The 22,610-nt window shown below is 42.9% G+C and overlaps 1 protein-coding gene across 1 annotated transcript in view; it reads left to right on the top strand.

Moving 5' to 3' along the window:
• Nucleotides 1-22,610, top strand: part of LOC309891234 (ATPase family AAA domain-containing protein 2-like) — a gene marked incomplete at both ends in the record, with an annotated part of 195,863 nt that overhangs the window by 82,873 nt on the left and 90,380 nt on the right. The window contains 3 exons of the mRNA XM_082785608.1: nt 2,476-2,635; nt 3,501-3,591; nt 4,019-4,297. Of these exons, the coding sequence (XP_082641734.1) occupies nt 2,476-2,635; nt 3,501-3,591; nt 4,019-4,297 (530 nt within the window). The remainder of the gene's footprint in view (nt 1-2,475; nt 2,636-3,500; nt 3,592-4,018; nt 4,298-22,610) is intronic.

The raw sequence follows: 22,610 nt of genomic DNA on the forward strand, positions 1-22,610 counted from the left end.
GTGAGCTGCGAGCCATGGGACAAGATTGCAGCTGTCCTCCAGGCAAGCACATTGTCAGCTGGCTGCTGCGCTGCTGGGATAGCAGCTGTGGGAGCCTGGCAGCAGAGGGCAGGGAAGCCAAGCAGCTGGGATCTTTCTCTGGGGAAGGGGGCACTGAGAAAGCGCTTGCAAACGGGGCACAAGCCCTCAGCCTCTGGAGGCGGCGCCTGTCAGGCGTGAAGGAAAGGGATCCCTTCTGGGAAGATGCTGTGGGCTTGCTGAGGCTCGAAGAACAGACGGTGCTGGCTGCTACCAGCGTGCTGCAGCAGCGGCAAGACAGAGCCGTGGTGGTTTTCCTCAGCTGGGCAGCTGAGCTCCAGCACAAGCGCTCTCTCCCTGCCCCTCCTCCAACGCCAAGGGGAGAAAAGAGGCTGGCAAGGGCTCAAGGGCTGCCAGAAGGACAGGGAGATCACTCCACAAGGAGCGTCACGGGCAAAGCAGGCTCAGCACAGCCTGTTCCAGTCCAGCCCGGGGCCTGCTCCACCGGGGGCTCCTCCAGCCACAGGGGGGCTGCAGCGTGGAGATCTGCTCCACGGGGGACCCATGGGCTGCAGGGGGACAGCCTGCTCCACCAGGGGCCTCTCCCTGCACAGGCCGCAGGGGAACTGCTGCTGGGAGCCTGGAGCACCTCCTGCCTCCTGCTGCACGGACCTTGGGGGCTGCACAGAGCTTTCTCACTCCTCCCTGAGCCAGACGCTGCTGGGCAGCAGCTTTTGTTCCCTTTCTTAGATGCAAGATCTTCTTAAATTCAGTCCAGCCAAGTAGGAAATGTAAATGTGGACAGCTGTATCTTGGCAAAGATAGTAGGTATCAAGGAGGTTCAGCAGTCAAGATGGAAGGTGATGCCATGAGGCTTACAGGCTAGTAATGTTCTAGTGAAACCCTGCCTTCCTAAAGAAACCTGCCTGACTACTTGATGTGAATAACAGACTCTGTTCAGCTCTTTCCTAACATAGAAACGGTGCTGACTGCTTCTTCAGAGTAACAGAAGTTCGTGATACTACTGAAATAGTTGTGGTTCAGATGTAGATCTGATTTCTCCTAAGCAAACTGAATTCACAACTGTTGATCCTCCAGAGGAGGCTTTGCAATTGAACACCTGGAGAATAGGTAAATTTCCCGCTGTTGTTCTCCTCTCCTCTTGTTTTGTTTTGTTTTGTTTTGTTCCTAGTAGCATAGGCTTAAGACTCTGAAGAAACAGGCTGCTTTTTTTCATTTCCAGCACTGGCTGTTCCTCCTGAGCCCCGCCTTCTATTTTTGCAGTCATAGGATATGTGAATGTAAATTCGTGGAGAGAGGTAGAAAACTCTTTCAACTGGTGTTTTTTCGGCTATGTGGGGAGAACAAATAGAGTGGCTTTGAATATTCTGGCTCTTATTCAGAGCAGCATGTGGAGGGAGACAGATGCGTTTGCTTTTTTAGTGCAATGGCTTCAGAAGCAAGAGGGGCAAAAGCACTTTCTCTGGGAGCTGAAGAAGGTGTCCTAATCACAGGAGAGGTTTCTAAATGGCATATCTTTGCGAGGGTTCCTGTAGTCCGGAGGTTTTTGTTTGTTTGTTTGACGTTGGAAGGTTTTACTCTTAATATTCACATCCTTCAGCAGAAGTGAGAAATGTGATTTTATTTTGTGCAGTGTCGTGGACCCTCCGAAATCTCCTGGGAACGATGAATACCTCGCATAGTACCAATGTGATGACGGTGGAGACAAGGAGAAACCAAGAAGATCAAAAGAACGTGGCCTCATTTCAAAAGAAACCGTTTTGTCCGGCAAAGAGTCTTGTGAGCCTGGTGAGAAATTGCGGCAAACTTCCTCTCTCAAGTCTGACACTGAATGTAGCTCTAAAAACCTTTCCTCCTCAGCTGTTACAGAGAGATGCCAAGATACAAAGGACGAGACTAAAACCACTGAGAAAAAGCATTACCGAAGCAAGAGGGAACATGCTCCTAGTGAAGAGAAGGAGACTCAAAAAGCAGATCCTTCGAGCAAGAGAAGGGTAAAGTTGAATACAAAGAATACAAACTTGAACTCCTGATTGGCTTCATGCTGAACTCTGTGCTGTTCTTGTCCTAATCTTGGTCTCTCCATAGATAATATGGTTTAAATCCAAATAGAATCATGCGATGAGGAAGATCTCACTGCAACAAATTCAACATCTAAAATCAAAGTTGACATTTTCCGTGATTTTCTTCCTGAGCAGAAGTGTGCGGTACTCCTTTTATATTAACGTAGAGATTATTTCAAACAGTCTTGAAGTGCTTGATGACTTAACAGTCTGCAGATTTATTATCAAATCAAAAAAAACCCGACTTGGTAGACTATTTTTTTCCCAGTTTTGAATGACCACTAGGAAGAAGGTAGTTCCAGCATCAAGAAAGTCATGTGGAATGTAACAAAATGTACTGAACCAGTAAGTAAAACTTATATTTTTCTATTATTTCCATTGTTTCAACTCTTCAGATGTTTATGGATGGCATAGATAACAGAGGGGAGATCGTGGTAATCGGAGCTACCAACAGACTGGATTCTATAGATCCTGCTTTACAAAGACCAGGACGCTTTGGCAGAGAGTTCTTCTTCAACTTGCCAAATAAAGAGGTGAGAACTTAAATTCAGCGTTAGTGCTACCATGGCAAAGTCCAACTTTATAGGAAAAAAATAATTGACAACTTGAACAAACGAGTGATATGTGGAGACACTGCATTGTTCCATGGAGGGCAAATCTGGTACTGGATATATATGGTCAGGATGATACCACCAAGTAGTTAGTTCTATAATCAAACCTTTCATTCCCCAAGTTGTACCTGTTTGCTTTATTATTTAGTCCACTTGGGTGTTTTCATCATGAAGTTGTGTTTTTGGTCTCAATCCTTCGCTTATGAATGAATAGGGGATGTGTTTGCATTTGATTGTGCCCCTGCTCGGTGGTAGTAGTTTGAGTCATAATTCTTTTCTTCTTTATAGTAATTGTAGCAATTGGAAGCATTGTGCCAGAAGTGCTTTCTGTGAATTTACTGACTGAAAATCAAATGTGATGAAGTAATGAGACTGTCCCAATGAAAGCTTGCTAAGTTTTAGAGAAGTTTTTTGGACAGCAAAGAAATGTTTCTGGATAAATTTTTCATTACAGTATTTTCCTCTGGGTCCTTAGGTCTCGTAGTTTGGAAACTTGTTATTGAAGCTATAAATGCCTTTTCTTTCACTGTAGGTTCCTAGAAAAAGTTCAGTATAACAAATAAGAAATATTCAATTTCCTGGTTGAAAATGCAGAGTGTATATTAAATAACTGTAAAATACTTGAAAGTTGAGCAAGTAAGAAAAGCGTATTAATAGATGAGGGGTTTTGAGGGAGGACTGTTTTGTTTTTTGTTGTTTGTTTGTTTGCTTTTTGGTTTGTTTGTTTCTTGTTGGTATTTTTAAGGAAAACTTGGGACAAGCTAAAATGCAATGATTTTGCTTCCAGGCTAGAAAAGAAATTGTCAAGATTCATACTCGTGACTGGACCCCTCAGCCACCGAACATGTTGCTTGATGAACTAGCTGAGAAATGCATTGGTAAGACTGAAACAGAAACGGATTCTTGCTTGTGACCAAGTTGTAAAGAACCTTAGCTTGTACCAGGCAGTACCCATGCTCTTGTGCCTTGCTGCACAAGTAGTCAACGAGGCAGCTGGCACACCTTCATAGCAATCAGAGTGAGATGCTTTCATCTATTTACTCTTTGTTGTCGTTCCTTTTGTTGTCTAAGAACGTTAAATGGTTCTGGGGCATCTTCCTCAAGAGTATAGTTTTTGATGAGGAGTCTGCTTCAGCTGCATAAGCGCAGGATATCAGGCAGTGAGCAACATGAAACATCCCTGCAGAGCGGTAGCACTTTGAATTCCCTGTTAAGCTGTTTGGTTTTGGCATTACAAATTCTTTAAATGTTGCATGTTGTAAACCTGGGCCTTGACTGATGTAACGTTTGATTTTTGTTTGTTAGGATACTGTGGTGCAGATATCAAATCTTTATGTACTGAAGCTGCGCTGTGCTCTCTACGCCGATGCTATCCTCAGATTTATGCAAGTAGGGAGAAGTTGCTACTAGACGTTAATTCTATTAAAATAAAAGCGAAGGACTTTTTCATGGCTATGAAGAAGGTTGTTCCAGCTTCAAACAGGATCGAGACTTCGCCCGTACAAGCACTCTCACCCATTTTCAAGCCACTTTTTCAAAGATCAGTAGAGAATATTTTACAAGTTGTGCAGAAGATCTTCCCGCGTGCACAGCTTGCACTAAAGGAGGACCGACAGCAAGGTATAACCACAGCATCCACTTCTTTATAATTCTGCTAAAGCAAAAACTTGTGGTTTGTGCAATCAACTTAAACCTTTCAGACATAATGGTGGTAGAATTTTATTATTTGCATGTGCGTGTCTTTTTTTTGGGCAAGTCTGGAATATAACACATAGGTTTTATTGTGGATTCAAAACTGAAATGCCAAATGGAAGCTCTGAATGACTCAATACACAGTAAAGGAAGATGCGTTCTCTACTGAAGCATCCTGCTTCTGAGGGCAGCTAAGATAATTAGCATTTGTAGAGGTTGACTTGAGGTTTGAAGTATAAGGCACCTATTTTTCTTTAAAAAATCAAAACTCAGATCTTTGGAGGGGAAGCATTTCTAGGTCAATGTTTCTAATTCCTTTCTTAAGAATGTCAGAACCAGGATACAAGTATAACTGGTCTAAGCTAAATATTGTTTTAGCTATCGTCCTTTTTAACCAGTCTCCTAATTTAAATGTTTGTGGATCGTACTATACACGTGAGATCAATTAGCATTGATACTTACTAGATGAATGGAATTCTGTGGCCATCACATGCTTTATCCCCATGCTTTCATTGTGGGAACCTCCTCCAGAAAGAAATGGTCTTGTTTGTTTCTTTTTTAGCTATTAAGCAACTGCAGAAAGTGTTTGTAATCTCCTTTATTCTAAGGGGGAGAAAAAAATCACCAAGAGTAGCGTACCTTACACGTACACATCAGTGGGACTTAGTAGAGCTTTGTAGGGCCTTGTGCCATCTCCTTAGATCTGTGGTGGGCTGAACTCTAGGAAATAGCTTTCAGTGTGTGCTCTCAAATGAAGAAAGGGTTTTGGCACTGATTTAGAAGCTGTATTAATGGAAGAGAAAGAGACAAAGGCTATTCAGGAAAGTTAACAAACCTCTTTTGCCTTTCAGAGCATTTCAATCCGATTTTACAAGATGATATGTTTGACAGTGATGACGATGCATCCTTGGTTTCTGGAGATGAATTAAAAGATGGAATGCCTAACGGACCAGAGAAAAAACGCCTCTGTTTCAGCAGGTAAAGAAAGATAGATCCCTGTTACGTTTAAATTCTCAGGTCTGCCGAGTCTTTGTGAACAGTTCCAGCTGTTAAAAGTGCGAGGGGTGGTAGACGAAGGGGCAACATCAAGTTTGTGTGTTGAAGGGGTGCTTGGTATTCACAAGAAGAAAGGGTGGAGGGACTAAAGTTGTAATGAAGTTGCTCTGAATGACCAAATTGAAAAGCCCAGGCTTCTCTTCGTAAGCCAAAGTGATCCGTAGACTACCAGAACACGTTGACTTAATCCATGGCATTCTTTGAAAGACTCAAGACCACATAAATGTGCTGTCTGTCCTTTTAGCTAAAAATACCCCAACTTTATGGGTTTGTGTTGCCACCTTTTGCCCTTCTGTTTTCCAGGATTGTTAAACCAGTAGTGAATTATGTAGCAGAAAGAAAACTGAGAAATGGCTTGTTAAAACACCTTGAGAAAAATGTGAATGGTGTCTTTATTTGTTAAGCCACCAAGTTGTGTTAATCTTGTGATATTTTAGTATGGAAGTCATGCAAGCCCACAGTTGGAAAGTTAGATCATGTTGTCACAGCTGGATCAGTTATTTTTCTCCGTCTCTATTGCTGTGCTGTCCAGAAGATTTTCTGTGCTTTAGAGCAAGGCTAAGTCTCTAGCATCTTTGATTTAAGCCAGCAGAGGTACAGCCTGATTGTAGTGGGGAAACAAATGCTCCTCACCAATTTATTTCCTAGTAGTAAAGCAAGATTGCAGGGATATTAATTTGCAGTCTTGGTTTAGTTAAGAATAGGAAAAACAAGGGGAGAAGATGAAACAAAGGGAAGAAGGTGAAACAATTGGAATGACTGAATAACTTAACTGGAAATCTTACATGTATTTAATGTACCGCTGCCATTTGGATTATTTGGGGAGGGAAAAGAAAGTCTATAGGAAAATTACTTGGAACATCTGTGTGTCTATTCAGCACCTCATTTATAAACTTGTTTTCTGAACTCTTGTTCTAGGAGTGCTTTCTGCGAACCAACATCATGCCAGCCCCGTCTGCTAATAGCAGGAAAAGAAGGGTATGGCCAGGTTTCTTACGTGGCACCCGTGGTGTTGCACGCTTTGGAGAAGTTTTCTGTTCACACCCTGGACCTTTCTGTTCTGCTTACAAACGTTGAACCGCCAGAAGAAATCTGCGGACAGGTACCTTTTTTCTTTTTCTTCTCATCGGATTCACTGACTGTATGTAAAGGATCAATCGAGTTGCAAGTAAGGTGAGCAAAATTAATTGGTAATGGAGGTGGCCTTGTTTTAATGTGCTGGGATGTTTGCTTCTGTCTGAAAATCCCCTTTTCTTTTAGACAGCACCACAAACAATCTGGATGTTGTACATGTCGACATTTTCCATACCCAATTTTACAGTGAGGCTGTTGCTAGCAGCTCAGGAAGCTGGGCGGTGTTGCTAAGAAACATCTCTTTGTGGAAAGAAATGCTGCTCATGTCACTGGGATCCAGAAAGTAGTTCTCATTGCCTCCTAGGACTGTGTGCTCCCAGTAGATGGCTCTGTATCAGACTGCATGTCGGCTACTTTTTGTAGGCTTCTTCTAGATTATATTAGTAAGGCAACCAAGGTTTGGGGCTTCTGTTTATTTTGTTTTCGCACGGACATACACAACTTGTGCTGTTGCAGTATGTGCACTAAAAGCATTAACATTCAGAAAACACTTCATTTGCACGGTGATGTGGTTTTAACTAGAAAAAATGAACAGATTTGGTGTTTTTACTTTTAGGCAGGAAATCCATTTTCTTGTTTGGCATCACTACCTTAAAATATTTTTACCTTTAGTGGAAACGTTTGAGAGCCATACAAGTAAGGACAGACATGTTACATGACTGAATACTGATGTGTCCCTTAAGAGGGACATTTCCTTTCTTTGTTATGCGATGATTGTGGCTGTGGCCATATAGCTACGGTGTCTAGCCACTGCCTGAATATATCCTTCCCATCTTCTGACTAGAGTTCTCCGAATACTGATAATCTGAAAGGGTGCACAGAGAAATTCCTTATGTGAAAGGATGCTTGCCACTCTGTTCACGTAGTTTCATTTCATGGGGCAGTCAGATGGCTATGTAGCTATGTATTAAGAGGTTCTTGTACGTGTTTTAGTTTTCTTACGCAAGCTTTCCATTTCACTAGCTGATCCGAAATGCTCAGAAGACAGCACCAAGCACAATTTATGTCCCAGATATCCATTTATGGTGGGACAACGCTGGACCTGCCTTGAAACTTACTGTTCTAACTCTACTACGTAACATTCCAGCACTTTTGCCAGTTTTGCTGCTTGCTCCGTCTGATGTACGTCACTCAGATCTCCCAGAAGAGGTATTTGTCAATACTTTTCTTACTATTTCTTCAGTGTCTTGTAATTTATGAATGCTTTCAACATCAAACTGGTGTGCTTTCTTAAATGCATACTGTTTTACTCAGACACCCTAACAAATCACTTAAAATTTGCTTAGAGAAAAAGAATACTGTGAAAGCATCTGCTTAATGTTTTTTCTGAGTCAAGCAAGTGACTTTCACCCCCTTCTCACACATGCAAATAATAAATTAATACAATAATTCTGGTGGCTACAAAGTGGTTCAGTCAAGAATATGCAGTGCTTGAAATGACAAGAGGATGTTTTTACTGAAGAGATTTCTTCTGACAGTCTGCCATTCCATGCTATGTTGGGTAAACTGCTAATAATGCAATTTAGTAGAGAATTGAAACACTTTGATTAAAAAAAAATAAGTAAATCAGTTTCTTTCTTCATAGAGGCCAAAGCTTTCCAAGCTGGAAAGCTGAGTTCCAATTTCTGCTAAAGTAACTTTGGAATCGAATTCTAGTTGTAATCCTAAATAAACTGTAGTAAAAGTAGGTGCAGAACTTCATTGACTTCTGAGAGTTTACATTAAGGGAAGGTGCCCAAAACAGGACCACGCTGTTGTCATTCTGATGATTTGGTCTCAGTCACTGGGGGAAGAGAACGGGTCTTACCTAGACGTGTTTATTATCAACTGCTTTGAAAGTGCTTGAGTTCCCACAGAAGTTTTTGTACAGGCTGTAAATTCCTTCTAAAATAAGTAGTGAAATTCCTCACCTACCTTTTAATACTAGAACTTGAAAATGGAGGAAGACGTAGAGGTACTAGCTACTTCAGACACCTTTTGGTAGAGAAATAAAAACTCAGCAAAAAGCCCTCACTTGTCTGCTGAAGCCTGTCTCTTCCCTCGATAGCCATAAAGGTTCTAAGTAAAGGCTGCAGCAAGGCAAGTAAATACAAAGGAGGCGCTGTTGGATGTGGTGAAAGCCATTACTTTACCAGTGTAGCGTACAATCCCTTCAGCGAGCTTTAATTCTACAGGTGATTCTTAAAGGTGATATTTGAATTTGCCGTGCCAACCTGTGAAAATGTAGCCTTTTAAGGCCAGGAAGATAACTTTTTTCAGTTTGTGTTCTTCAGGTTATTCTTAATTTGAAAAGGTACTCGTCTTTTTGGAATAGAAGATGAGTTTTTTGTGGCCTTAAATCTGAAATGTCTCTCCTCCTTCTGCTTTAGATCCAAAAATGATTTAATACGGAATTTGGAGAAGTGTGCAATATTGAGTTGCCTGGTAGGGCAGAGAGAGCAGCCTTTTTCTGAGGACCTAATTCTAAATGAAGTGGCTAAGCCTCCTGTAAAGAAAAGAGGTGAGGAGGATATGAGAAGTACATCTAAAACTTTCCTATCAAAGTTACTAGCTCTTTGGGCTTTGCTTTGGTGGTCATTTTCTGTCAGTAATTTGTCATATGCTTGTATTTGAGTACTGTAAATTGGCCAATTTTTCCTGATGAATTGAAGTTGATTGGACATTGGAAGTCGTGCCTGTAGCACCACCAGCTGAGCCTCAGAAGCCACAAGAGTGATCCCCACAAAAGTAGGGATGCTGGAGGAGGAAGAGGAGGATACCTTGCGTGACCTTAGAATTTTCTTGAGGGACGTTACTCACAGACTTGCCACTGACAGACGTTTCAGGGAATTTGCAAAGCCCGTTGACCCACAGAAGGTAAAGTAGTGCTGATCCGTGTGTGTCTGTAACTTCTCAGTGTTTGTACTTCTCAGCGTTTTGGGGAAGGTTCAACTTTGTTTTTAGGGCTGCACTGTTAGGATTTTGCAAGAAGCAGAGGCAGTGCTTTTACTTCTGCTGACTCTCAAATGTCTCTTATGGGATTATTTGCTGAAAGCCCTGGTTTCATTCTAAAAAGCCAGTCCAAATGCCAACACAGTTTGCTCGTGAAAAGGCTTTGATATGTAGGCATGTCACAGCACTGAAAAGCACAAAGATCTTTCCTTATAATGACAAACAGTATTTACAGGACTACTTGAATGAAGTCTAAAGCCCTTTATTGGACTGTCAGTTCCTGTGGGAACAGGAATAGGAGCAGCAGTTTGTAAAACTAAGTTTTGAGATCCTGTTCTCTGTTTCATCTGGAACTCCTCAATAGGAATCAACCATAAGTGCAGTGTGTTTTCTTTTTCCTCCAATTGGCTGCTTAGATGCCTTTTTCTCCTTAATTTATGAGATAAGCCTAAACTAGGGGCGTATATTTCAAAGACAGGTGTAACTTGAATATACCTGGGGATCAGCAAAGTCGTCTTCATGTGGGCCTCCACTGGCTTTTCTTCCCCTTTTCTCCTAGGTTCTTGAGCTGTGAAAAATCTAGACAGATACATATGTCCTCATCTGAACTGGTCATTAGGCTCCTCTTCTGGTCTGAGGGAAGAAATGAGCACCTCAGGGCCCAGTTATCTCATTCTAAAGTAGATGCCTGCAATAGGTACTTCACAGGTGCAATTCATGCACCTTTTCCTCAATGTCGACAACAAAGAGAATGCCGGATGGCTTGCTCAGCTTTCACTGTTGTGATTTTCTGAAGCAAAGTGAAATGAATCTCCCACCCTCAGTGTTTCTTCTCTACTATGCACGTGCTTCTGACCTCCCTACTTCTTGTTGTCCTCTCGTGGCCGCTCTAATGAAAAATGAAAAAGCCCTTCCATTTTTGAGAAGCAAACTGGTTAATTTCAGCATCTTCTGATGCATCGCAAATGTTCAGAGTTTTTAGGAAGTCGTTTATTTAAAGTCTTCAGAATAATTTTGGTAGACAGTGTGCAAGGTTAAGAAAACCTCTGAATGCTTGTATTTGATCTGCAGGTACCTGACTATGCCACAAGGATTAAAGAGCCGATGGATCTTTCAACAGTTCTGACTCAAATTGACTCGCACCAGTACCTCGCTGCAGGAGACTAGCTGAAGGACATCGATCTAATCTGTAACAATGCCTTAGAGTACTACCCGGATCAAAGATCTACAGGTGAGGATGTGCTTTTTAGCCCTAGTTTAAAAAATCTGTCGAACGTATAGATGGATAAATGCTGTGTGCGCACAATAGACTTCGGATGGATTAGATGATTTTGGACATCCACAGAGAACATCTCTTACCAAATTGTAAATATTTTATCATTTTGCTACTTGGGCATGGAATTGTGATATAAGTGTTCCCAAGGAACTTGTGCTTTTGTTTTAATTAACTTCGATGTTGTTATGCTGAAAATATTCACTGAGAGAACCTTTCGGAACCAACCTATGAAGAAAGCAATTTTCTTCTGTGATCAAAACAGTTTCATTGGTTGGTAGACAACATTCAGGTAAAGTGTGTAAAATTTCAGATCGTCACAGCGCCTATGTTTTGCAAGACACTGCATATTCAATGGTGAGGAACGAAATGGATACAGAGTTTAGATGACTTTGTGAACAAATTAAAGAATCTCGTGAGAAAAGAGGTACGTGCTTTAACGCTAAGGATTTGAAGACTTGTCTCTGCATTTGTAACTGAAAATGCACGACGAAGATCTTTGGTATCTATTCTTTCTTGCAAGGTCGCACCTCTGCAGTGTGTGCTCCATGCGACAACTCCAAGTCACCACAGCAGAACCCTGCTACTGAAGACGAGAAACCAGATGAAGAGAGTAATGAAAATGAGGAGATGCCAGCGGCACCTGTAGATGCCAGTACACCCATTTCTAATGGCAAGTTGCATTTTATTCAGCTGCTCTTGTCGTTCATACCTTCTCTGTTCTTGAGGCGCAACAGGTGTCTCTGATGCCTGGCTCTTTATGGCAGAGGTATTTTGTTTTCAAATTGACTTCCAAATGGGAGAGAGAAATCCAGAGGTCATTCATTCAATATAGTGATGAATTAAAGTTCAAAGAAAGTTGGTTCATTTGATGTACTCTTACTGGAACTTCATTTTGTAAACAGAACGACCCCTCACTCAAGGATATCACAGCTTCCCTCCCGTACTAAAAATGATAGTACTCACCCTTGTAGGAGCAGCAATGTGAAGAAGGTCAAGGGCAGTAAGAAGGGTTCGAAGCTTTGATATAACAAGCCTTACACTTTTGTTGACAGAGCTCCTAATAAGGATCTTTAGCAAGGTCTGGAGATGGGAGAAAAACTCAAACTAGATTTTAATTCTAGGATGTAGAATGTCAAGCTTGACTGTTCCTCTGAACAGTCAATTGAATTTAATTTTTTTTAATTTAAATTAATTAGTTTATTTTTTTTAATTTAAATTCAATTGAATTTAAAGTTTTGAATTTAAATTCCAATTGAATTTATTGAAAAAAATTCCAAATGAATTTAAAGGTTTTTTTGTTGTTGTTGTTTTTCACGAAACACTAATTTTATGTGAAAGGTTTTGCTGCAATATCTTTTTGCCAAGGATATTAAGCTTAAGTTATCCACAAGAAAACGGTGGGGAAAGGGAAGCTTTAGTTTTGAAAGCTTTTTTTTTTTTTCTCTCCAGGTTTTTCTTGAGCACAGCAGCGTTTCAGTGTCTGCCTGCCATTAGTTGCCCCACTACCAAGTCAGGAGGGTCAATTAAACTTGCGTGAGGCAGAATTTCTTTATCTGAATCTACGTGGTTCACATAAATATATTCTTGTTTCCTTCTTTCCCTAGGATTATTCTTCTCCCAGTATTGAATGTTTCAACGGACACCGTTTAAGATCAATGAGCAAAAGCATCCTGCGGTGTTCAGTCTCCAGCTTTGAAGAAAGTATGGCGATACTGAGGGGAAATGTCAAGAGAAGATGCTTTTCAAGGTACTGTATTTCTATATGTTCAATCTCTGTTCGATTTGTAGATTGAAAAGCAAGAGAGAAAGCATGTGCAGTGAGTTGTGGCCTGATAAACCTCCGGCTAAAATCAGCAGAGGCCTATGAGCATGCTGATGGCGTACCAGTACCTTAAAACTAGAATCCCTCTTCTCAGTGAAAGTCTTCCGCTTTTCTAAAAAAACCTGTTTTTTTCCCCAACTCCTTTGAGGTGTTGTTGTGGTTTAACCCGGCCGGCAGCTAAACACCACACAGCCCTTCTGCAACCCTCCCACCTCCCTCTCTGGGATGGGGGAGAGAAACGGGACAGTGAAGCCCGCGAGTTGAGATAAAGACAGTTTATTAAGACAGGAAAATAATAATGATAATGATGATGATGATGATAGTACTGCTACTAGTAATGTGTACAAAACAAGTGATGTACAATGCAGTTGCTCACTACCCGCTGACCAGTGCCCAGCGTACCCCCTAGCAGCCCGGCTGCCCCGCCCTATCCATGGTGCAGCGTGTTGCCATAAGGCATAGAATTCTTTGGCCAGTTGGGGTCGGCCATCCTGAGTCTGTCCCCTCGCAGCTGTTGCTGTGCGCCGATTCTGATCGCCAGTAGGACAGTGAGACACCGAAAGGTCCTTGGCTTGTTGTAAGTACTGCTCTGCAGCAATTGAAACATCGGGGTGGTATCAGCAATCTTCTAAACATCCTTTCACACATTCTAAGCCAAAACATAGCAACCTACCCGCTACTAGGAGGAGAACTAACGCTGTCCTAACTGAAACCAGGACATGTATCTTTTCCACTTGGGTGCTATTGCTCATAATTTTGAGAATTCAACATGAGCAAGCTAGGAAATGTGGGTACATACAGAACCACGTGTATATGGCACGCAACAGACTTGGGATGTGGATCCTGCGTGAGGCCTACAGGCTTCTCTTTGTATACCATGGAGCACTGGCTTGTAAACATGGTGAAATTTCCCATCCTTGATGGGTCTAATACAACAAGTCTTTTCTCCCTTCTCTGCCCTGTCCTCTTTCTTAATGTAGGCAGTTGAGAAAGCCAAAATTGGAACGAAAAAAAAGAATATAGCACAGGTAAGTGGCTGTAAGTCCCCGGGATACCTATTTGCGCAGGTTACTGAAGAGGATGGCACTTGGTCACTCCATGGCTTTCATTTGGCCCCAAAGCCTTCTGTAGTCATCTGAATTCACTCCTCAGTGACTTTTCTGTGAAGAGAGGTAGGTGCAAATAGGAGATTTTATGAATTCCTTGGGGAGGGAGCAGTGTGAATTGCAGCTTGGTAGGCACAAAGCAAACTGTTCTAATTGTGCAAAGTAAATCGATACTTGGTAAGTTCAAACTCAGTTTTATAGCTGGCAAGCACAAAAGTAAACCTTAGCTGTGATCCTAGCAGCACAGCGGTGTAGCTCTTCCCTTCCCCTTGTCCTCTTGGCTCTTTTAATGACAGTGCAAGCAACCAACCTGTGCCAAAGGGTGCTGTATGGCAAACAATGGGCAGGCTTTTTTCTAAAAAGCACGAGTTTGAGTTATGTGGTGTTTGGGTGTTTCTCTTGAAACGATTCTTCCCTCCTTGAGCTGTTAGATCCTAATGCAGGAAATGGAAGTGCTGCATGCATAAACAGAGTAATCAAACATACACCTCTTAGGAAGAGGCTTGCAATGTCCTAGTGTTTGTTTTGAGCACTGTTAGATACAGTTTGACATGAATGGAGTGAAAACACCTTAGAGAAAGGTGTTGATTGTTCTCACTTTTCCAAGACAGAAATAAGTGGAGTAGATTTCCCTCCTGCATGGAACAAAAGTTGCACGTTTGTTTTTGTCTGGCTAGCTTTCAGTCTCTTTAAAAATTTCCCTACAGGTCCCAGTTTTAAGTAGACAGTTTAAACGTGCAGAGTGATAAAGAAGTGGAATGCAGTGGTTGTGACACCAACTTCTGACCTGAAATGTAAAGAAAACTCAATCCACTTCAGGGTGCCTTTTTTGTCTGTCTGTTTCCATTTTACAAGAGCAACGGTGAAATAAGGAGAATCCCATCTTCACTGTTTCAAAAGACTTTGTTTCTGCGTTTCAGTCACCAGAACCTTGAGGAGTAGAGCTGGTGCAAAAACTGTGAGACGAGTCCACGGAGAAAACAGGGACTTGGAGCTGCGCCGCAGCTGTAGAGTCGGACACAGTCGGTACTCGACTACTAACTCGTCCATTCTATTTGACAAACTTATGACAAAGTAAGTCATCTTTTCTTGCAGACCTCTTAGAACGATCTTTCTTAGCAAGCCTTTGCACTATGGCATGATGTTGGCCTCGACTTGCTCTTTATTCTGACAGCAAAGAGGTATGGCTGCTCCTGGCATTTCCTTCCTGTTTACAGGGAGACACCGTTACCTGGCTAGATAAACAGTTTTTCTTGAAGGTGCTATTTCAGCATATAAGAATTGATTTAAAAAACAACAACAACAGCAACAGCAACAAAAGTGCTTCATGGCTTGCTAGTTTTGTAATCTCACATTTCTCCAGGAATACTTGATTTGCTGCATTTCACCATTACACTCGTCAGCGCCGCTGATTCTGGTTTATCACTATTTGCATTGCAAATCTCCTTGTCCAAAGCTTAAACTGATGTATGCACTGCTTGAAAACAAAACCTGAAGTTGCAGAGCAGTAGACTCAAGTCATTATGTTAGCCGCTGTGTAACCATACTGCTTTCCAAGCATAAGATGTCCAGCTTATTTTGTTTCTATGAAGAGTTTAAATGGCTCCCGTTAAGCAAAGATGTCCCCACACTGATACTTACTATTAAGCAAGGATTCCACCTCCTTTGGCTGAGGTCTGCTCCCTTACTCACATTGGAACATTCATCCAAGTAGCCTGCAATTCCACACTCTCGGGGGAAAGTCCATAGAATAGAAAAGGTTCCTCCAGTCTCTTCCTCAGCCTTTTTTTGAAGCATGCAATAAAGCAAAACATTCACAGGCTGCCCTTCCATGCAAAACAAGGCAAATTAGTAAGACAGGAGCCACAAAACTGATTGTCCTTTAAAGTTAAAATGAGATTTGAAATAGATCGAGTTAGCAAGTGTTGTAAGTCTGTAGCTAAGTCTGGTTTTGCCAATGCAGCACAATTCGCTATCACGTAGCCAGAGCTGCTTCTGTAGCTCCAAGAAGCAAAACTGCTTTGACAAAATACTGTGTCATCAAAGCATTTGTTGGCTCAGTAGGCACGGCTCAGGTTCAACAAGTTTGTGAAAAAATGAGTACTAACAGAAGCAGCAGGGTCCAAAGAAACACTTTATGTCCCCACTGCGAAATGAGGGGCTTTACCTTGAGTGTTAGGCACACTGTCAATAGAAAAGCACTGTAACAGAATCTGCCACGGCAGTTTGCATGTTACTGAAAGACCATCAGAGTGGGACTGCAGCAAGATCATTGTGAAGTTACAAAAAAACCATGTGGGGGTGGGAGTTTAGTTGCGTTAGATAACACAATCTTAGATAAAGATTTTGGTCTTAACGTAAAAGTAAGGATGTCTACTGATCTCTTCAACTCCAACAACTGAAGCCCAAGTCTGAAAAATCGCCTTTAAGAATGCAAAGAAAATATTTAACTCTTCTGTATGTTCATACTTTGCTATCAAGCAAAGGAATGAATGCTGATGCCTTAACTATGTAGGGCTGTAGCTTTAAAAACGTTAAATGTACGTGAAATTATTTGGGGGTGTTTTCACATGCAAAGCCTAATGCAGTGCATGCAAGCCCTGTCATCTTCTTCGTCTAGTAGTGTCGCGTTAAGGGGTGTAGCCGATTGACCGTCATGGGTCCCGTCGGATTCATGGTGCTGAACTATCACAGTCACGGATTCACCAACAACGCAGTACGGCCTCGCTCTAGTCGCATTCAAGGAGAACTCTCACAGCTAGGAAGAATGCAATTAAGTGCAATTTCTTACGGCGACAGGTACACAGGTTCTTTGGATTGTCAGTGATAAATTCACTGTCTGCAAAAGCAAGCTAGCATGCATGAAATGCACAGGTACACAGCCTAGGTATTAAGACATTAAAAAGCATCAAAACTCTAGAGATTTCTAAGATTCCACAGAGACGCCTGGTATAAGCAAGCGTTCAGATCTTACCCCACGGCGTCCCAATGGAGTGGGGGTGGGGGAGTGAGAGGCTCAGCCTGTCGAGTGATGTCAGAAGGAATCCTTCCTGATAGTATCTTCCCTAACATCCCCTTTCTCTTAAAGCAATTGGTATTATTTTCTATCTTTAAGGTGGAGCTTGAGTGACTCTAGTCATGCGTATCTTGGTTGTGCTTGGTAGAAATGATCTCACTTGCGTTTAAAGGTACAGGCTCTGAGAAATTCCGAGGGCGTGCTCAGTGAGGGGTGGTTGCACCTTGGAGGCGGGTAGCTTTTGGGATGGAGGTGTGCTTATGATGCCTAGTCGCTTAAGGCAATTACTCCACAAGTAGTAACTTAGTGTTGATTTAACTACAGCATATCTAAAACATAAGAAGGATGTTAGTATGGAAGAAGCCGATGAAACCAGTCCTTAAATCTTACTACTTATTGTGCGTGAGCAGACTGGCGCGAGTTTTAGCTATACTGGCAAATATCAAACCACACCTGTGTCGTCCCAAAGCTGGGAAAAAAACAAAAACAAAACCAAGGAAATGTTGAAGCAAATAGGGAGGCGTGTAGCTTGTGCAGTCTTCTAGCTGAGAAAATAAAGAAGGAGAGAGACAGGTAGCCTTGAGCTAGCAGAAGCAAGGAAGAGAAGGGCTAAAAGGGAAAAAACAGGAAGGAGAACACCAGCTCCAGACTGACCTATAGTAACCTTTTTCTCATTAAGGGTCATTAGCACATTAAAAATCACACCTGTCAAAATGCTAATCTATGCTAATGTGGGATTCGGTGTGTGTCCCCCCTCTCCTGTTCCCCCTCCCCCCCGGTATTCCTCTGTAATGCACAAGCTCAGTGGAGATAAGTTAGGTGAGCTGTAATAACCAATCCAAAGGAGCCAAAGAGAGAGTTTTCACAAGTTTCCTGTGTATAAATGACGGTGATTCGAGTCAGAGGTGTGCTTCCTTTGCGAAAGATGGCCAAGTACCTGACTCTGCAGAGTTCTATAAGTAATTATATAATTAAAAGACCTTCGTGTGCATTCCGACTCTGGGTGCTTATTGGCGCGGTGCACTCTGCACGAACCTGCAGACAACATCTGTACTCAGTGTCATGCCTACAGACAACCCTTTACTGTTGGGACCTGCATATTTTTCTGTGCATTCAACACAACCCCTTTGGCACAACTAGTTAACCACGTAGCTGCCAGTCCACCACTCAGTTGCACTTGTGAAGAGGAAAAGCTATTTCCGTCTACTGGAGGAGCACATCCTCTAAATGCAAGCTTCACTCAGCTGGTCATTTACTGCAGGACAAGATTTGAAAAGTGTTGTTGAGTTCTGGGTTTCCTGCTTACAGGAAAAATTAAGTGCTAGATCGCCCTCTACTCCGCTTTGTCTGCTGCATTTAATGGAGATTAAACTGATTTCGTTTGCTCCTCTGTTTATGGACAATGAGCTGAAGGAACAGGTACAGCACATTAGCCTGGAATGCCTTCCCTCCCAACCAAAGTAAACTGGAGCTGTAACTAACACAAGCAGAAGCAAGGCTTCCGTGTTTTCAGCTGAATAAAGTTCCAACAAAATCATCCTCTGGGATTTGAAGCTTACTTCACATGACATGCCAACGACTCTTTTCCCTCCATTGTAAAGCGGATCCCTGCTGTTAGTTGCTCTAGAAGCAAAGGAATCGTCGGTTTGGTTACCAAATAGCCGCTTCTGCAAACGAGAAGTGTTGTGCTCTCTCTTCCCTTTGAATGACTCCACACTTCTCATCAGCTACTGGATTGCTGACCTAGAATCAGAGAACATCCCAAGGTGGAAAGGACTCCCAATAATCACCAAGTCCAACTCGTGGCTCCACACAGGACCACCCCAAAGTGAGACCCGATGTCTGAGAGCATTGTTCAACACTTGTTGACCTCCGTCAGGCTCGGTGCCCTGGGCAGCTGTCTCAGTAGCCAGCCACCCCCTCAGCGCAGCACCTGAGGTGCACGGGGCTCGGCGGGGCGGCCCGGGAGGGGAGGACGGCGGGGCAAAGTGGCAGCTCCCTCAGAGCCGTCTCCCCGCCGCCTCGGCCGCATGTCGTGGCTTTTTCGTGTCGGGGCTTTTTCATGTCGTGCCCTCGGTCTCTCGCCGTGGGTGAGATGCTGCTCCCCAGCGCGGACCCCTTGCGCGCGGGGCGGCGGGAGGGAAACCCCAACCCCAAAGCCCTCCCGGCAGGGAGAGCTCGGGGTGAGGGCCAATCCGGCACCGACAGTAAACACACGCCGGAGGAAACGCTCTGGTTTTAGCCATGAGCAGCGCGGCCAGGTTCACAAGGCGTCACGCTGGAGCTCCGAGTTCGGCGGCGTTCCGAGGCCGTTGTGGCGGTTGTGGAGACGGCCCCGGCTGAGGTGGCTGCTGCTGTCGCTGCTGTCCCCTCTGTCCCTGCTGTTGCCGCTGTTGCCGCTGTTCCCGGACCTTGGAGACCCCCGGCGGCTCCCTGTGCCAGGCCCTGTGGCCCCGGGGAGCTGCCCGCCGCCTCGTCGGCCAGCCCGGCAGCAATCCTGCCAGCACAGAATAGCCCACTGCGTTTCAGGGTAAAGTGACGATTAATTTCTATTTCATGGCCTGGGTGCTGCTTTCTTCTTTAAGGAAGCTTCAAGGTTAAAGGTTCAACTCAGTTATGTCAGGGTTCAACTCCGTTTCGTGAAGGGGCTCTTGTACGAAAGCTTAAGCTGGGATTGACTCTCTGCTAAGCGGAGGCCAAACGTGGACCTACTGAGAAGCAGGTCCTAAGTGATAACATTTTCTAAAGAGACTGCTAAACACATCTGAAGAGTGCTGCTGCAGAACTCTGAATGGGGGGATAGCAACTGTCTTAAGTGATCTGGAATCTTGAATTTACTTTTCAATGGACAAGAGGTGTGTCTCTCAAGGCAAACAAAGAGAGGAGTAACACCCGATACTCATGTCAACATAAATTTATGCTCAGAGCGTAGGTGTAGGAACAGCATCGGTATGTATATGGAACATCGGGAGAGGAAGCTCTATCGGTATTTACAGTTTTTCTACTATCTTGCCAGAGAGACGTCATCTCCAAATGAGAAATGGATGTATTTTGAAACAGTGGTGGTGGATTGGATTTCTTCTTTCTAGTGTTAATATTTGCTCTTGAATCGTACTTAATAGCTGGTAACACCTCAACCAGTTGTCAAAAATAAACTTAAAAATGTGTAAGGCTTATCTCATTGGTCAGTATAAAGATCAAGGTCTTCCCTTCCCTTCCCTTCCCTTCCCTTCCCTTCCCTTCCCTTCCCTTCCCTTCCCTTCCCTTCCCTTCCCTTCCCTTCCCTTCCCTTCCCTTCCCTTCCCTTCCCTTCCCTTCCCTTCCCTTCCCTTCCCTTCCCTTCCCTTTTTTTCTTTTTTCCTTTCCTTTCCTTTCCTTTCCTTTCCTTTCCTTTCCTTTCCTTTCCTTTCCTTTCCTTTCCTTTCCTTTCCTTTCCTTTCCTTTCCTTTCCTTTCCTTTCCTTTCCTTTCCTTTCCTTTCCTTTCCTTTCCTTTCCTTTCCTTTCCCCCCAGTATTGTTTTTCTGTTCTCCTTCTCACTGCAGTCTTGATTTTGTTTCTTGTCCCTTAAGTATGTTTCCAATGTGTTGCTGAAACATTTTCCCTTTCAATCCTAAAAAAGGAGCTGTCACTGGTGAAGATCGGAGCTTATCCCTGAGCCCAGGAGCTGTCACCTTAGTCTTCCAATCGGACAAGGACGACTTCATTTCTCATGTAAATGCATTTGTCAGGTTTGCGTATTGTTTTTTCAGGAATGGAAAGTGTGTATAGAATGGATTTAAAATCAATTTTAAATGTAAAACGTCAAGGCAAAAAAGTTCTAATTACAACCTCTGCACACAATTTGCCAGCTGTGGGACTAGGAGTTTTCTTATTTACTGTGTTTTGTTTAACGTGTCTGAAGTTTAATGGACAGCAATCAAGGCGTGCTAGAAATCTGAAAGCACTTTATGCTTTGTTCTCTCCGTCATTTTGGTATAACAAACTAGCTTATGTTTTAAACCCTCCATGAGGTTAGTGGTTTCCCTAAAGGTAACAAGTCCCTGTGTGCTACAGTAAGACAGTAACAAAACATGAAGTATAGAAGTTCATCCTGTCATTATTCAGCTTCTGCCTATGGACACACAACTACGCTTATTTAAAGCGGTATCACCTTGAAACCTAATCAGCATTTTAAAAAGGACTTTGTAGCAGTTATTGGCTTTTGTCCTGGAGGGCTGAGGTTTGTTTTGTTTTGTTTTACATTCAGCATTTCCGTTTCTAGCTTACATTCCCCTGTTGTTTTGCATGAGGAAAGCGTGCAACTTTAGAAAGGAGAACGGAAAGAGCTGCTTTTTAGTCTAACTTTTCAGTTTGTCGTAGGAGTTTTAAATGTGGTAGGAGTAAAACACCAGAAGTACTGCTGCCAAAGTTATATTCAAACTCGTCTTTCTTGGAGAAGCAGAAGAAGCCCAGGGAGAAATGAATTTGCAAACATGCTCTTCATGCTCTCCTTTCCCAAGATTTCTCTGAGATATAGCCCATCCTCTGTGGGTTTTGAGGTATATGGTTCCCAGGAGTGAAAAGGAGGGCCAAACATCTCTCCTCTTGGATCTCAGCATGCCAGGGCTTTGGTGTACTGCAACTTACAGCTCCGCTTTTTCACCTGGAAAAAGCGACCGCATGATGTAGACTGAGGAGCCCTCACAGATTAACTTGCTATCACCAAGTGACGCCCATGAAAGGTGTATTTAAAAGCTAGGCTCATTATAGAATCACAACAAACCCCTCATGACTGGTGCAGTAGACAGTGAGGTAGAGGGCGAGCCCTGGAAAGACAGAAGAAAAGTAGCAGTGAGTTCTGGGTACCTTTGTGCAGACGAAACAGAAAAACGCAGGCAGTGAAGTAATAGTGTTCCGTTACTAATGCCAGCAATAGATAATTGCAACAATTATCTATTAGATCATAGGTACTAATTAACAGATAATTGCGCAACTCCGGAAATCAATAAATAACTGATTCCCCTCAGAGAATGTCTTCTACATTTTTATATTAAAAAGACTCCAGAGTTGTAATGGATTAAAATCCTACGGAAGGGAAAGAAATGGCATCAGCCACTAGTTCTGCAGAAGCGAAAAGTAATACTGATAGAGTTTAGATGGAAATTTTCACTTTGTGTGTTTAGTTTGGGGATTCTTTTTAAATCATTCATACCAGCGATTTAGTTCTTAAGGCTGTTTCTTTGAGATTAAGTGACAGGACTTCTGTTACTCTTTTCTTCTTGGAGTGCTTCTTGATAGTCTTACGTCAACCAGAACTTCTGTCTCTGTCGCAGATGTGAACAATGACCGTAGCTAAGAAGCCCAAATCTTCAAAGCCTAAAAAGCCCTCTTCAAGGCGGTCTGGCAAATCCAAGAAACCAAGTCCTAAAACACTGATGTCACGCACCGCCAACTGGGGCCGGATAGTGCCTGCAGAAGATTCAAGCCAAGTCTCTGTGGCCCAAGGACGTGGAGGTGCTATTTACTGTAGGTCATCTGAAAAATCTAAGGCTTTTGCCCCAAGAGATCTAAGTAAGTGTGCGTTTTATCCTGCCTCCATTGTCTTCAAAGCAAAAGTAGAAAATGCAGTTCTTACTTGTTGCACTGATAGAGAAGGGGACTACTGTGAACAAAGACTTCAAAAGCGAATCCCCTAAGGCAACTGAAGTGACTGATGTTACAGAAATTAATTTTGATATATTTACAGTCAACAGAGAAATATGGGGAGCTTTTTGTAATGCACAGATTCCTCCATGTCTTTTCTGTTTTGCAGAGAAAAGTGTTTGATTGTTGCTATTCACAGCTTCCATTTTTCACAGGTTTTTTGAAGGATAACATTGCTCAG

The sequence above is a fragment of the Aythya marila genome (genome assembly GCF_965140915.1).
Source record: "Aythya marila genome assembly, contig: HAP1_HAP1_SCAFFOLD_173, whole genome shotgun sequence".
Taxonomy (NCBI): domain Eukaryota; kingdom Metazoa; phylum Chordata; class Aves; order Anseriformes; family Anatidae; genus Aythya; species Aythya marila.